Raw genomic sequence first — 15828 nt, 5'->3', positions numbered from 1 at the left:
TGTCCTGTTGGAAAACACAGGATGTCATAGTAAAGTGTCAATAAATAATAAGGACATTACAAAAGAGAGAGATGTTTCCTTCTGTTCATGTTATCCAGAACTGTTTTCAACGAAGTGGTAAATGCGTACTGATTTCTAATATGACGTCACCATTTCTGTGTATGAACTCTTCAAGGAAAGAGATATGTTATACCACATTTCCGGTTTCAAAAAGTTGCAGTATTCCTGAATTTATCAGTGCGATATGGCCCTCAGCAGTTCATTGTGGATGGGTGACGTGTGTACTTTTTAAACATTACTCAACAATTCTTGTATTTGTGCATTAAATACACAAATCCGCACTAAGCACATTTTACCACATTTCTCTATTGAAATTAGTAAAACATATATGACTGAGACTGAGAGAGAGAATATAAGCATTATCACCTAGTACCAAATTCTGTGCCTTTCTGCTCATGTACAGTAGATAGTTCCCCATGAAACTCAAAACATGGTGTAACCCAGAGGTCTGAAGTGTAGTAGCTGTAAGACTTAATTCCAAAGTACAGTTATCTTGAGGTTACATTTGCTCAAAGCTTTTACTAAAGTTGTTTTCATCTCTCCATGTTCTCCATAGTCATTTTACAAAGCTCTAATGGTGTTTAAATTTGATGTATCCAATAGTATCCATTCAATTTGAAATTCATTCATTTGTAGTATCATATGCTAACTCACTGCTTGACAGTGTTAAATGTGTTGAACAACACTCTTATATTTCCCATTCACTTATGCTGTGTATGAATTTTGTCATTTGGTTTCAGCTGGATACCTATATGGATGAACTGTTCATCAGTGGAGCATTTCAACAGCTGGGAGAAAATGTGCTGCATGTAAAACTCATCAAACATAAGAACACAGGGTAATAATATGGCATGCAAATTTCCTCTTGTTGGCATTTAGAGGCTCAGTGTCACATTTTCTACAATATTTTGGCCTGTATTATACACATTAGAGTATATACACTTACTTTTGTGTCCTACTGATGCACTAAAAGACTTATTATCTCTTTTTGTCTGGCCTGAAATCGTTACGTGAAACTGTGAGCTGAACAGCTTCCAAACAGAGAGCTATGGAAAACATATAAAAAAATATTGTGCTGTTTTGTCAATGTTTGCCGAACTGGTGCAAGTTGTACTTATGATATTCATAACTGTAAAGATCACATTATTTTTTTTGTTTGCAACCACATGAGTTACAGCTTGTATATCATATTCGTGTATACATTCTTGACCGGTACATCAAAACTAAAGAACAGACATTATTCCCCAATTCCCCCAAATGTGCTCTACATGGGTTCTTGTTTTCAGGGGTCATGGAAAGAACAGTCAGCAGTTTATGCATTTATGCATTCACAGTCAACATTGTCAGCTAATTTCATTCAGTCATTATTAGAGTTACCTCGCTGTCAATGATTTCACATTTTGTTTCAGAAATATTTCTTCATTGTTGTGATTTGTTTAATATTTCAGTGCCTTGGCTGGATATTGCTTTGTGGAGTTTGGTGATGCAGATGCAGCAAACAGAGCTATGTTAAAACTCAATGGGAAGATCATCCCTGGCAGCAACCCTGTAAGTCATCCAACCTGTGTAAATCGGTGTTAGAATTGGTCCTCAGCAACCCTTGCTTGTTGTAATAAGCGTCTAAAGGAATTTAGTGGTCAGGTTTGATTGCTTGATTGATGTTCACTGTATCCCAATTGCGTAGATAGATGTTAATGATGTTGGTCACTGGGTTGTCTGGTTTACTAGATTACTGACAGATAGCTGAATATTGATCTGAGTATCCTGAGAGTAAACAATAACAACAGCATGTTTTGATAAGCTTGTGATGATTATGCCTCAACAAAATTGCATAATTACTGAACACAGTTTGCCAAATTACAAATATGATGACGTTTTCTATTGGTGATTTGTTTCTGTACCCGGTTTGAGCAAATTTTAAAGAAATGATTAATGCAGTTTATGAAAAATATGTTCTGATGGAAAACAGTTACTGCAGATCAGTGTAAGGGGAACTAACTCCTGCAGTTTATGTAACATCAAGCAATACATTGCTTTTTATTTTTCACAGTGCAATCTGCAGTTTTAAGATGGCTTGTTTAAAAAAGTTTTTTTTGACAGCTAATATAAAATGTGCTATGGAAATCAAATTTCATATTAGAACCGCAACAAACTGACATGTCTCAATGATATTAGGTGTTGTTGGAACACTGTTGTTAGATACTACACGCTCATTACAGTGGGAACAGAAGAAGCCATCTGTTCCTGTTTATGGTGTAAGGCATTGTAACAAATAGCCGCACAAACTAACATCCAAAGTGTGAGTAAAATATATTATGATTGCATAGTTTGCTTTGAATATATAATTTTGTTTGTACATCCCACAAATACTAAATGCATTATCTATGCACTTTATTGAAGCATGACTGTTGTTTTTTTCCAGCCGCGACGGTTCAAACTGAACCCAGCCAGTTACGGAAAAGAGCATATGCTATTGTAAGTAGGACGGTTTACATCATAGACGGTTTACATCATGGATGGTTTACTTCATAGATGGTTGTGTGGATAACTTTGATTCTCACAGGAAAATCAATGATTATGATAATGCATTTCTTTGATCAGCGTGCTGTTACTGTAAAGTTTATATTTAACTTTTAGGAAAACCCACTGAAGTTTTAATAACAACTGTATAAATTCGTCATGGTCTCAGAAGTTATCTCCCTTTGACCATCACTTGTTATGACTTGACAGGAAATACATACTCAAAATACAGGTCAATTCCCAAGTTATTTTTTACATCTTAGTATAGACCTGTGGGTTGAGGATATCTGTTGGTTTGTATTCAAGGTATTCACTTTTACTAAATGAATTTGTAATTTTAAGAGTAGATATAATCATTGTAATACCAAATGGTCCAGTGAGAAATCCTTTCTGATGGACATGCCTGTGAACTGTTCTTCCTTAATCACATGTTACTTTGGTGACATATATATCAAGTTAGTAGTTTTAGATTAAGATATTATCTAAATTGTATTGCAATATGTAATCAGTATGTGAAAAGGTATCCGTATTGAGATTCATATTGTGATATATGTGTATTTGGAGCTGATGTGTTTGACAATGACTGACACTGATTCTACAAGTAGATCCTAGTTTTTATGTACAAAAGCTGTAAAAATAAATGTTATGGTTCTTATAACAGCTATCTTACATTCACTATTGAATGAAAGTCATCGTAGATTTAAACTAAACCATAAAGATAATCATTAAATGTTTTATTTTCTCTGTCAAATATACCAAATGTGAAAAATAATGTTTTGGAGTATGTATTGTTTGAAATGCAAAGTGCCATATACCATTATACTATGCAGGGCTCTATTTCACAAATCTATCATAGCACTTTAACTGTCATACAGTGTACGAAATAGTTTCCAACTTTTTCTAGACGGTCGGGCTAGCTATGCCCACAAAATAAATCACTATCCCAAAGTATGAATGTCGAAAGTAAGCTAAACATTACAAAAATAGTTAAGAATTAGATGTTGTTGGCATCACACAGGTTTCATCATTAAGCTGTTGAACATTTTTATGAGGACACTAGGATTTAAAAGTGTATGATGACTTAACAAGTCAGAGAGTGATATATTTACCCTGTTGACCCCATGAAAAATCACTAGCCTATTGGGCCAGTGGCTGTGGAAATTTACTGGCCTAACTGGATTTCTACCAGCCCAAGGATAGCAGGCCAGTGGCTGTCTTGTTCACTGCAGTCATACCTCCTATACTGTAACACACACTTACGACAGTCATAGCACTATGATAGCTTTCTGAAACAGGCACTGTCCTGTAATTCTTTACTGACCTTACATTTCAGACCTGAGTTTTCCTTGTTTGTTGGTGATTTGTCATGTGATGTTGATGACTATCAACTGTACAACGCCTTTGCCAGGAGGTACAGATCTGTTAGAGCTGCCAAAGGTAATGCTGAACCCAGCACTGACTTTTGTTATGTATTGCCGAAAAAACCTTTAGATCCCATTTAGTCCTCAGTAATCGATACTTATTGTAAGAGGCAATTAACTGGATCAGGTGGTCAGACTCGCTGACTTGGTTGACATACATCATCATATTCCAGTTGTGTGGAGAGATGCCCATCAGTGGTTTATATACAGACCACCGTCATGTAGCTGGAATACTGCTGAGTGTGGCGTTAAACAATAACCATGCAACCATTTATGATCCTGCAGAATCGGCACAGTTGATTACATCCACTGGTGGTGTGTTTTTCTGACTGAGGATTGCTGTTCAGACACCATGTCATGAGGGGTAGGGGTGAAACTGTATACTACAGTATTAGCAGAACTACTGAATTTACCTTAGTTTGGTATGCTGTAATGCAATCCAAAAATTTGGTATTTTCATTTTTCATCCCACCAGTTCTATCTAGTCATAAAAATAAATGACAGTTTTGTTCATTCCAAATAATGAAGACTATGGTTATTATTTTGGGGCTATGAAACAATGTAAAGTTAGTCTGTTGTTGTCAATTTTCTGCATTAACATCATATCTCATGTTCTGAAACAGACAGAACCAAAGACCCTCTGCAGTAATACATACCATATCGAGGTAGCAGTTTACCGTTTCACCCCTAATGCAGGATAAATAATTGTATCTGGTGGTCAGACTCTATGACCATGTTGATTCATGTCATCATATCCCATGAGAATCGAAGCTCATGATATCGGTCACTGGATTGTCTGTCCAGGCTCACTTATTTAAAGGGGTGGTGGGATAGCCTAGTGGTCAAAGTGATCAGCATTCATATGGGTGTAATGTGTGAGGTCAGTTTCTGGTATCCCTCACTGTGATATTGCTGGAAAATTGCTAAATGTGGCATAAAATCTCTCTCACTCACTCACTCACTCACTCACTCACTCACTCACTCACTCACTCACTCACTCACTCACTCACTCACTCACTCACTCACTCACTCACTCACTCACTCACTCACTCACTCACTCACTCACTCACTCACTATTTATCATTAATCATACAGCTTGAATATTGCTGAGTGTAATATTAAACAACTAACAAACCCCATGTTCATTGTAAGCAGCATCCTTGTTTTCCCAAACCGATATTCCTCAGCTTTCTGGAAATAATCAATCAGTTTTCATGTGGTTCGCTCTGTGATGCTGTTCTTGTCTTGATATCAGTCAGTCTGCTTTTGTGTCCCTAGTTGTTCTTGATTCAACCGGTTCTACAAAGGGCTATGGGTTTGTCCGCTTCTCTGAGGAAACTGACCAGCAGAGGGCTCTCATTGAGATGCAGCACATGACCGGCATAGGGCGTAAACCAATCAGAGTCAGTCTAGCATCACCAAAAAGGTGAGAAACAGTATGTCCACTTGTGCCAGCCAGTTGCTGTAGATTTCCGATAAGTTTATAACATAACCTTTGTCAATTTGTGGGATATAATATATAAGTGTTCCTGAGGGCTACTACAGCTTCATGTGTTTTAGGAGTTGCCCTGTTCTGTTGTTTCCATTTGGACTTGCTAATATGTCAGGGTAAAGGTCACTTCCCAGATTATTCTATAAATCTACATTAGGCTTTTACCTTGATCTTCAAAACTAAGGACCCACCTGGACCTCTGTTAGAAATTTCATGGCTACTTAAAAAAGAAAGTCAAGTAATGTGATGATGGTGTAGGATACTCAACTATGATGTTTAGTAATTACTTTATGTACAAGATCTTCATATTTCTGCTTAAAAATTGATTCATTTGAATATCATTGTGCATCGTGATGCAATTTTTGTTTTATTTTGGTCCTTATTCTGATTTGGTCCTCTGGTCCTTTTCATAATATGTGGTTATGAGATCCACATTTTTGTGTCGTGTAGAACAGGGCTCAATTTAGTGTTTTGTTACATGCACTGGTGCAACCCTATGTCACAAAGCACAACCTTGTTATTAGTCTAACTTGCACCATGCACACATCAATTTCCTAGTGGGTAAACTTGTGAATAAACCATCTAAATAATTCAAAAGCCTATTGCAATAAAATCCGTGTATCTGAAAGTTTTCTGGTGCTGCTATAGTTTTATCTTGGGTTACACCTGGTGCAAGCAGATTAACATCTTTTAAATAGAGCCGTGTGTAAATCCCTGCAATATACACTCTGCACTGTCTACATGAGACAACTGACTCACTGCAGGCTGTCTGATGGAGGTGGGTCCTACTCTTCATCCTCTGGCTACTACCCTCACCACAACAGCTACTACGCCGGACCCTACTCCTGGGGGTCATACGTGTACAACTACAACCATATGCACCCTGGCAGCACCTCACACCTCCCAGATGCTCATGTAAGAGTCTACTGTTGTAGGAGATCTTGAAAATGATGTTTGATGATAGATGATGATTCATGAGGATTAATGGTGATTGATGATGATGATGATGATGATGATGATGATGATGATGATTTTAAGAGCCATGTTTCCTACTTGTAAACTAAGGTTTTCAACATCTTTTTTCACCATGTACTCTTCATTTTCTGTTGTTAAAGAAAAACTTGATTTTTACAAACAAAACTTTTTGTGAAAGTATCACAGAAACATCTGCCATAACATTTTGAGTATTGCTGCGATAAAAGTTGAATACTCTTCGCAACATATAAGGTTGATTTGGTGTTTGTTTCTCCAGGATTATTATGGGCAGTCCTATGATGAAGACATGGAGGCTTTAGAAGGTGAACAAGTCTTCTATCTGTTTCTTAGTTTGTTTCGTTTGGATTTTTCTGTTCATTTGTTATTATTTCTATTTGTTGAAAGTTTCTTCATTGCATTCAGGTTTTTTTGTTATTGTATGCTATACCTGCTGGAGATTTCTGTCTTTGAAGTGTTGTTAAGGAACTGATGTTCCAGTAATCTCAATTATGTCTTGTTGACTTGTGAAATAGGTTATGTCCAAAAGACCCCACAATCATGTGCTATGTTTATATTTCTGTTTGTTAAAATTTAAATTCATAAACTTTGGTATAACTGCAACAGCACACATTTTAAATCTTTGCGTGAAAATCAAAAGATTTTAATCATTACTGGTATAGGAAAGGACAATTTGTTTAAAATTATGAAATTCTGACAAAACTTGTGGAACATCACCTTATGTGGTCCAGGTAGAGGTGCTTCAAGAAATTCAATTTGATTTTGAAAAATGGCCTTATTTGCAACATATTGAAATGAATTGAAATGAACTTTAATATAAGTTACCATCATATGGCCCAGTAGTTTGAAAGGGATTGTCTTATGTGCCACTTGAATGCATGTAAGTCTAGACAAAAGATTCAATGACATCATAGTGACCAAAGTGATAGGGCGTTCTTGGTTGACACATGTATATAATCTTATCCCAATAGCACAGATTAGCTCTTGTGCTGTTGATCACTGGATTATCTGGTCCAGATTCAGTTATTTACAGACTGCCACATGTAGCTGCTGCAGTATTGCTTAGTGCTGCACTGCACCAAACAAACAAATATACAAACAAGCAAACAAAATTAGGTGAGTGCCATGGAACTATTTTTTCTTTTGCAGATCCATGTGTAGAAGTAAACATCAACAAAGAGAACCGAGAATTTATGGAATCAAGTGAAGTGAGTAAATACTGCTTTAGGCTGCCTCTCGCAGTAATATAAAAATTCAAATTTGACTTGCATGACAAATGCTTGCCCTGGGGCAACTGTAGAATTCCAGCTCACTTATGTTATCAGCCCTATACATATGGCCTATTTAAGCTGGAACAAATTTGTTAAATGTTTCACCAAAGTTTAGATTGGGATGTCTCTTGCTTTTAGGATGTCTGACTTGGTAACATCCGTGTGATTCTGCTTGTTTCAGGCATTTTTTGAAGCTCTGGAGAAATCTCGGTGGTTCCCTCTTGACTCAGTGACATCTCAGATTCCTACACAGTGACGAGGTTCTGTCTTGGGTGAATGATGAAAGAAAGTTGGTGTGTGGGCTGGGATGTAAGTGATCACGTCTGCTGGACCCATTCTCCACTGTCCACTCCTAATGTCTCCATTCCCCATTCCAGTCTGATGAATAACCTGGTCAAATTTACAGTCATTGCTTTTTTTTTACCAGTTTCTATGACACAATTCTGATACAGAAAAAAATCAGATTACAGTGTCCTTCAAGTAGCAACATCACCAGGAATGGGCTTGGTTTTTGAATGCTGGGCTGAGTTTGGTGGTCTGGTATTTCAAACTTTTGCTCACCATGCTGAAGACCATGTGTAAAACATGTCATTTTCCAGAAAGCACATGTAAAATCTATAAATGATCATCATTAACACTGTAAGCATGGATTTGATTTCTGGTGTCCTGTGATACTGCTTGATTAGTGCTGAAAGTGTCACAGAGCATACTCATACTTGTGTGCTCTCAGCTGGAATGACTTGCAGTATGATGGCTTCCCTACCCTGCGTGAGTTCTCTGGAATACATCTGTACCACCACAAAGTTGTCAGAGTCCGAAATGGAAAACAGTTGAGATGCACATTTCAGTCTAGTTCAAAGATGAATATGTGATCAGAAGGGGGACCTTGATTGTGATGAGTGATAGAAATATGTGAAAGTTAGCATGACTGATCTACCCAGGATGTACAGTTGAACCATGCCTTTAACTTCTTAGGACCAAAGAAATAATTATCCTTGATAGTAATCTTGGTTTGACACAAATGCCTTCACTTGACTTGGGTCTTTCTTCCTTGATTGTTAAGCTATGTTTGTGTCTGTTTCTGGTCTTTAGCCTGGCACAGCATATGTGCTATGGTTTTCAAAGATCTTGAGGTAAAGGAACAATTTATGTTTAAGAAGACGGACAATAAATTGAAGAATTCAATACTTCAAGAAATCATGAAATAAACAGTAAACATTGTCAGAAAAAGACTGTGGAATTGGCACTCATGGGGAATATTTTAGCCTGTTTTAGATACCCGGTATAGGTTGTATTACAGGGATATTCTGGGGTACTCCATCAAACAGCAGGACAGTAATGTGTTTTTGTTTGGCCATTTGTGGGTAAACTGCATGGAATTAGGACCTGATAGAAACACATGGTCTTATTAAAGACATAGGCATATTTAATGTTTTGTGAATGTCCTCTTTACTCCTTGGACAGGGATAGTAAAGATATTTGTAATTGAGTTGAAGACTGCCTGGAAGAGACAAGTGATCTTTACAGAGTGTGTTGATACTGTAATATTTAGTATGTTTAGTGCTAAGTTAACCTACGGCCTAATGTTTCAGTTAATAGACACACAGTGTGAACAACTATTTTGCTTTGTTTAACTGCAAAATTCAAGGAGTTATCTCCCCTGTACCACCTGTGATCTTTGCTGATGGCACTGTTCAAAGTTCTAAAAAACAAAATATATTGTCTCAGACAGATTTATGATTCTATTCACGTGATGTGATCTACCATGGCTTGATATTTCACTCTTTTATGTAAACATAAACAAGAATCAGTTGGTTTTTTTTTTAAATCTAGGGTGTTTGGTGTTGGTGTAATTTTGTATGTTGTGCATGAATGGCTTCAATATCATGTTTATTATTGTGTAATTACCCATATCATTGTAAATATCACTTTGAGTGCTGGAAAGCATCAAGGCAAAATATAAAAATGATTTACTCATTTTGAATGTTGTTTTGTTGTAAATCTGGACACAGACAAGTGGTTTGGAACATTTAAGGAGATGACTGGACTGGAATGAGGATTCGATGGATCTTATTGTCTGGTGTGGTCACAATGGCTTCAAATAATGGATAGTATCTGATGTGTGACAAACTGCAAAACCACGTTGGGAATCAAATGCCTCTGCAGTATTGTGGTTAGAGTGTCCCGGTGGAGGGTGGAAGGTTGCAGGTTTCATCCCCGGCTGCAGCATACCAAAGGTTGTTAAAAGATGGTACTTGTTGGTCCCTGCCTGATATTCGGCATTAATGGGTACAGACTGGCTGGCTCAGAGTCAGTATAATGTGTCTGAGTGGGGTGTTCATGCAAAACTGTGGCATGGTATCTCAGTGAGCTGGCACTACAACACCAGCTCAAGTCAGGGCTGGTACTTGCAGGGACACATACACACACATGCATATGATCATAGTAGGGAAATATTCTCAAATACAACAATGTTAAACACCATTTCACCTCACCTCGCATATTGGAAATCACAGGTAGAATATCTCTGTCTGTTTTTGGTAACATTTGCTGGTCATATGAAGACAAGTAACATATATCATAATAAGTGTTTTAGTACCATTTTGATGTTTGGACAACCGAGTGGTTAATCTTTTTGCCTCTTATTTCAAACTTCCATGTTCAGCCTCCTGGATGGGTGAGCCCCTTTCTGGTGTCGGGACATTGTATCTCTTCATCTACTGCTGAAAGCTACAAGTTGTGAATCTGATTAGAACTGGTAGTCAGCCACATATGCTTGTTTAGGAACTAACATGATGTTTTCACACTTGCATATTAGGTTAATTCATGCAATCATATTCTAACTGCCAGTTGTTACTGTATTGTGCTGGCAGTCTCAAATATGTGCAGGCCCCTATGACCATCAGTAAATTCTCTGTCAACTATTTTTCAACTGGAGAGTTTCCCTTTTTTTTATTTATTAACATTCGGGAATCATCCATGATCCATCATGGTACCATAACTTACAGTTTCACTTCCTGGTATTTCAGCTTTTTGGCATAGGAATGTCAGCACAAGTCTAACAAATACAGACTCCTCTGTGTGCCATTTTGTAGAAACAGTGTGAAACTGTGTACAGTGCAGTCTATTTTGTTTTTATTGGTTTGACTTTAACAATATGGGCCTGCAGATTTCATTTGGGGCCTGTAGATTTTAAAGTCTGCCAGTTCAACAGGCCAGCTGGCAAATTAAACTATTGCCAACCCTACTACACAACACACCCATTTTCGCTTTTCATCTGAAATGCTTGGCCATGTTGTGATGTGGATAAGAATGCAATGTCGCTGAGCATTGCTCATGCTATCAGTCATCAGTTTGCTTAGTCCAAGCTGATTTTGTTTTGATAGAGATATTCGTGATACAGCAGTACTATCGCTGAATTAAACAACATTTCCTCCTTTTCCACAAACCCTGTTTCCTTACACCCACCAAGATTAAGACATATTGAGGCGATTTAAGTGGCTGGAAATCTGACACTTAGTTTATTGATTTTTATGTAAAATAATAATTCCCTACTTTCAATATTGAAGCTACAGCAACCACATAAAATCACGTTCATTCAGATCTCATCTATACCATACGGCAATGTCCAAAGAAATCGTCAGCGATTCATAATCCTATGCTCTTGAAACATATCACGGTCTCATATGAAATGTTTTAAATACTTGTTCTGGAGTGTTGTTGAATCATGCGTTTCAGAGCGACCCCTTGTAGGACCTGTTATGTATACACACGTCCTAATTATTACAGAGCTGTTGGCGATTTAAGTCACCATACGTAATCAGGCTCAGTCGTTTTGCACAGATTTTGCAATAGCCATGCTTCCGTTTCGGTACATGGGGCGTTGTATTGATCGATAGATATTTCTATAAACTATTGCTTTTATCTATCGATCTGGAAGGTCGTCTATTCCTTTGGCAGACTCAAAGGAGTCGATGTCATTTACGGGACAAGCTGGTACAACACGTGTTCGACTCTAGCTGTCAAGGACGACTGTTTAAGGATGTATGTGGAGTCTGTTTTATGTGAAAGTTAGATTGATTTTACACATGGATATGTGAAAATAATTACCTACGAACTGACGTCTGTTTCAGTTTCTTAAAACACGCTGCATCTATGCCGTGTTGATATATAACGTCATGAAATCCAGATATGCAGTGAAAGTTGCCCGATTTTGGTTCTATCTATTTTGGTATGCACAAAATTCATTCAGGAGTGTGCACTCCACATTTAGGCTGAAAATCAACACTTTGTATTCGCGTAATAAATCAACATGATCGAATGTCTTAGTTGAAGGCCTTTGATGAAAGGTAGATTCACACGCAAATATTTTAATGACTGTAGTATCAAAGCTGCGTGATGACGTGATGACTTCCTCTGGGCATGTATGCTGACATGTTTGTATGCATAACGGACTTAATATTTACGTTTTTACGCACGTTGGTTTTACAGCACTACTCTGACTAAGCTTCGCAAAATCCTTATTGATATTAATTTTGGTGTTTATTTGCGTCATTTAGTTGAACTGAGTTATTGAATATTGTTTTACACCGCGATGTTCAAGCAATATAACGACTCGGGTCACCAGTAACAGGCTTCACACAGTGTATCCACATGTTGAATCGAATCGGGAAATTGGCGTGATGAACAAACGCTAACACCACAAGGCTACCCCTCTGAAACGTTTTAGATAAATAAGCGGAATGAAAATTCGTCAGCTGAAGTGAAGATCTTTGCTGGTCTTGTTGAAATTATAAGTCTTATTGAATTCAATTACAATTTAAAAAATCTAAGAAGAAAAACAGGCCCACTCCCCTATATCGTCCTTAAACTAGTGCGAAGCAGTGTTGTTATCAGTGACTGTCTAGTCATACCGCGCCATGTGAAGTCTGATGTGAAGACTGCCGAGGGGCTTCTTCATATACAGTATGGTTCAAAATTATTGAGAATAGCTAAAGCATTTCATATCATTAAACGAGAACAAATCAGATAAAATTGAATGTATTGTGAAAGTGAACTGACCTTTTCATGTTGTGTAGGTAACAATTTAATATTTTATCAAGTCTCCTTGAGCTTCACGGCACAGTCTAAGACGGGTAGGCTTACTTCTTATCAGAGAGGTTAGTGTCTCGTGAGTTATGCTGTCCCAGTATCGGACCACTTCTCTCTTCATGTCTTCAATTTTTGTCAACCCCTATTGATTCACACATTCCTTCATCATCCCCCAAATGTTCTCAAAGGGATTTAAGTCAGGACTATATGCAGGAAATGGTAATGCAGTCACATTTTTCTCCTGAAACCACTGCTTGGCATGTTTTGCGGTGTATTTAGGATCATTATCTTGCTGCAAAATCCAGTCATTTCCATAAAACACATGTGCACTTGGAAGGAGAAAATTATGTAATATGTTAGTGTAGCGTTGACTTGTCAGATTTCCCTCAAACACACACAGCGGGGTCGTTTCTAATAAGGATATCCCTCCCCATACATGAAACTTTGGGCTGTATTTAGGTCGTCGATACAACGGTGCTGACGCAGACGTCCATATTTTCACATTATTGGGATATACCCATATTGAGCTTTCATCAGTAAAAATCACATTTTCCCAGTCAAAGTTTTCATGTGTCAAACACCACTCAACACGCCTGTCTTTATGTTCTTGTTTCATGAGAGGAGAAGGAATTCCAGTCTTTTTCTCCCATCCAAGATCAATCAAATTTCTTCTAACTGTAGATTTTGATACAACTGTTGATCCCCTTTCTATCATTTCATACCTGATGTTGGAGATGCTTGCCCTTTGCTTTTTAGACGCTAAAAGTCCCAGCCGGACGCGATCTGAGAAGTCCAATTTTCTGGGTCTGCCTGCTCCTTTCTGGTGCCCAAAATCCTTTCCCTCTTTAAAATTCTTCCTAATCCTATACACAGTAGAAAGAGGAGTTCCTGTTCTCTCTGCCAGTGTATTTACATCATCAATTCCTTGATTACACAACTCAAAAATCAACCTTCTTTTATCTTCAGCAGACATTGTTGACAGTGCTGAGGAAAATGACGTCTGCTACAAATTCAGGGGAGGTAACTCTAATTGTACTATACTCAGTAGGCCAAGATGAGTTACCTCCCTTATACCATTACTTAGTTTTAAGTATCAGTGAATCAGTTGAGGTGTTAGGATAGCTCAAAGTAAGAAGAAAAATTCTCAATAATTATGAACCAGACTATATTGTGAGCAGACGACATTACACCGGAGTCAGGCAGACGACATTTTCCACGAAAGTTTCCTTGTCGTATATATTAGAAGCAAAACAATGCATTACATGACCTTATTTGTCGGGGGTGCTAGATTTTTCCAGATATCTGTCTGACAATGAATCGTATACAATGTAACAAGCTATCAGAGATTGTGTTTACATGGACACATATAGTCCACTATCTTGACTGTCGCATATGATAAAGGCACCGGTCAAGGAGCGGTGATAGACTAGAGAGACCTTTGAATGTCAATACTTACACAACAACATGGTGTACATTACAACCATGACTCAACACTTTTGAACGCATCCATATTCCGTACGGATCATCAACGTTACACAACATGGCTGAAACATCTTTAAACCTCGCTGGCCTGGACACTATGAATACTGACCATGGTATCTGGGCCCTAGTAATTTGTCAGTTGTTTATCTTGACTTTTAATGTGAAATGTATATGTAAAGACAAACTTCATGAATCAACAACTTCTTTATTCAGGTGATGAGACGCTTCGATACAGATCATTGTATCGTTGTCAAACAAGTCTGAAAAATCAGGTCGAAAATTTGTTGTGTCAGTCTCGGTGTTGTTTCTCCAAGTTAATTGGCTTTGAGTTTGTTTTAGAATGTGTGTAGGAGTAACACTTCAAGAATTATATTGTCTGTCCAATGTCGAACATCGGAATTATTCCTTAAAGGCATGTCCTTGACCTCCATGCATGCTTATTCCATCACCCACTGGTTCAAGCACAACACTTATAATTAAAGGCACCAGCTGATGACTTTTTATACGGCCTGTTCGTCTGTATGCCGCAAACATGTTCAAGCAAAGCAGGAATTTACATCGTGGGATCTCGTGCAACCTCGACGTTTTCCGTGACTGTATGTAGGTATACTGGTGTAATCGGATATACTCTGTATGAAGTGATTTACTAGCACGGAATGATGCATGACTTTGTAGTTTTATGGGCAGAGTTGCAATGCTGACAACGTATTCTAGCATTTACGTACATAAGAATGGGTCTATGGCACTTTGGCTTATATACTGCGCATCAGAAGTTTCGACTCTTTAGGCACTCACTATATGTTTTGTTTATATGTGTCTACATCGAAGATGAATTTCTCCACTGACTTTGGGGAGCCTACTGCAAACTTTATGCGCGAGAATAATGCATCAAATTTGCTGAAAAGCACGTGCAAATATAGTACATGTAAAGGGTTGCGTATAGGTTTAAAGTTTTGTTAAGAATTTCACCAATTTTCATAATTTATTAAACTCATGACTGTAATATGTTTTTCAATCCACCAGTTCACGTGTAAACAACACCTTTAAATAGTGGGGAATATTTTGGAAAATTTAGCTTGGAAAATTTGACTGAAGTAAGTAGCTGCCATTATTCAAGTGAGTCTAAACTTTTGATAGGTGGTACAGATTCTGCAAAATATTCGGATGCAAACCTTTCTTGTGGCAGACATGCTAAATGCACTCTTTATACAAAATAATCTGTTGATTAGGGTGGTGATATGCAATTTGGGTATAAATCTAATATAATTCTACATCAGATACAATTTCAGCGACTGATTTTGAATCATATTATTGTTAGGAAGAACAAAAGCCATGAATCCCTAAGAGTCCATTATTTTGGAAACTGCACTATAACTCCCATTAGATGTCAAGGTTCATCAAAGGTGAAAGGTCATAAAAGGTTAAAAATGAATTATGAAAGTAGATTGCTGGCTCAATCACGCACGTATGTTGGTAATGATTCGTATACGATAATATC

The 15828-nt window shown here is 37.6% G+C and overlaps 1 protein-coding gene across 1 annotated transcript; it reads left to right on the top strand.

Annotated features, from left to right (window-relative positions):
- The first annotated feature begins 152 nt into the window (after nt 1-152).
- On the top strand, nt 153-9741 carry LOC137291668 (tRNA selenocysteine 1-associated protein 1-like). Its single transcript, XM_067823098.1, has 10 exons — nt 153-277; nt 801-898; nt 1509-1608; nt 2483-2535; nt 3914-4017; nt 5280-5427; nt 6258-6408; nt 6746-6791; nt 7636-7694; nt 7939-9741. The coding sequence occupies exons 1-10, from the start codon at nt 245-247 to the stop codon at nt 8011-8013; spliced, it is 867 nt and encodes a 288-aa protein (XP_067679199.1). The 5' UTR covers nt 153-244; the 3' UTR covers nt 8014-9741.
- The last annotated feature ends 6087 nt before the right edge of the window (nt 9742-15828 follow it).

Source organism: Haliotis asinina, chromosome 7 (assembly GCF_037392515.1).
Source record: "Haliotis asinina isolate JCU_RB_2024 chromosome 7, JCU_Hal_asi_v2, whole genome shotgun sequence".
NCBI lineage: Eukaryota > Metazoa > Mollusca > Gastropoda > Lepetellida > Haliotidae > Haliotis > Haliotis asinina.
Note: the sequence above shows the minus strand (reverse complement) of the source record. Positions and strands in the feature narration are given on the sequence as shown.

What these genes read in the sequence shown, in the direction of transcription:
- LOC137291668 (XM_067823098.1), top strand. Translation starts at nt 245, where the DNA reads ATGGCCCTCAGCAGTTCATTGTGGATGGGTGAC. An exon ending in ATCAAACATAAGAACACAGG is followed by an intron (nt 899 to 1,508) that starts GTAATAATATGG and finishes TTAATATTTCAG; the next exon opens with TGCCTTGGCTGGATATTGCT. An exon ending in AGACATGGAGGCTTTAGAAG is followed by an intron (nt 6,792 to 7,635) that starts GTGAACAAGTCT and finishes TTTCTTTTGCAG; the next exon opens with ATCCATGTGTAGAAGTAAAC.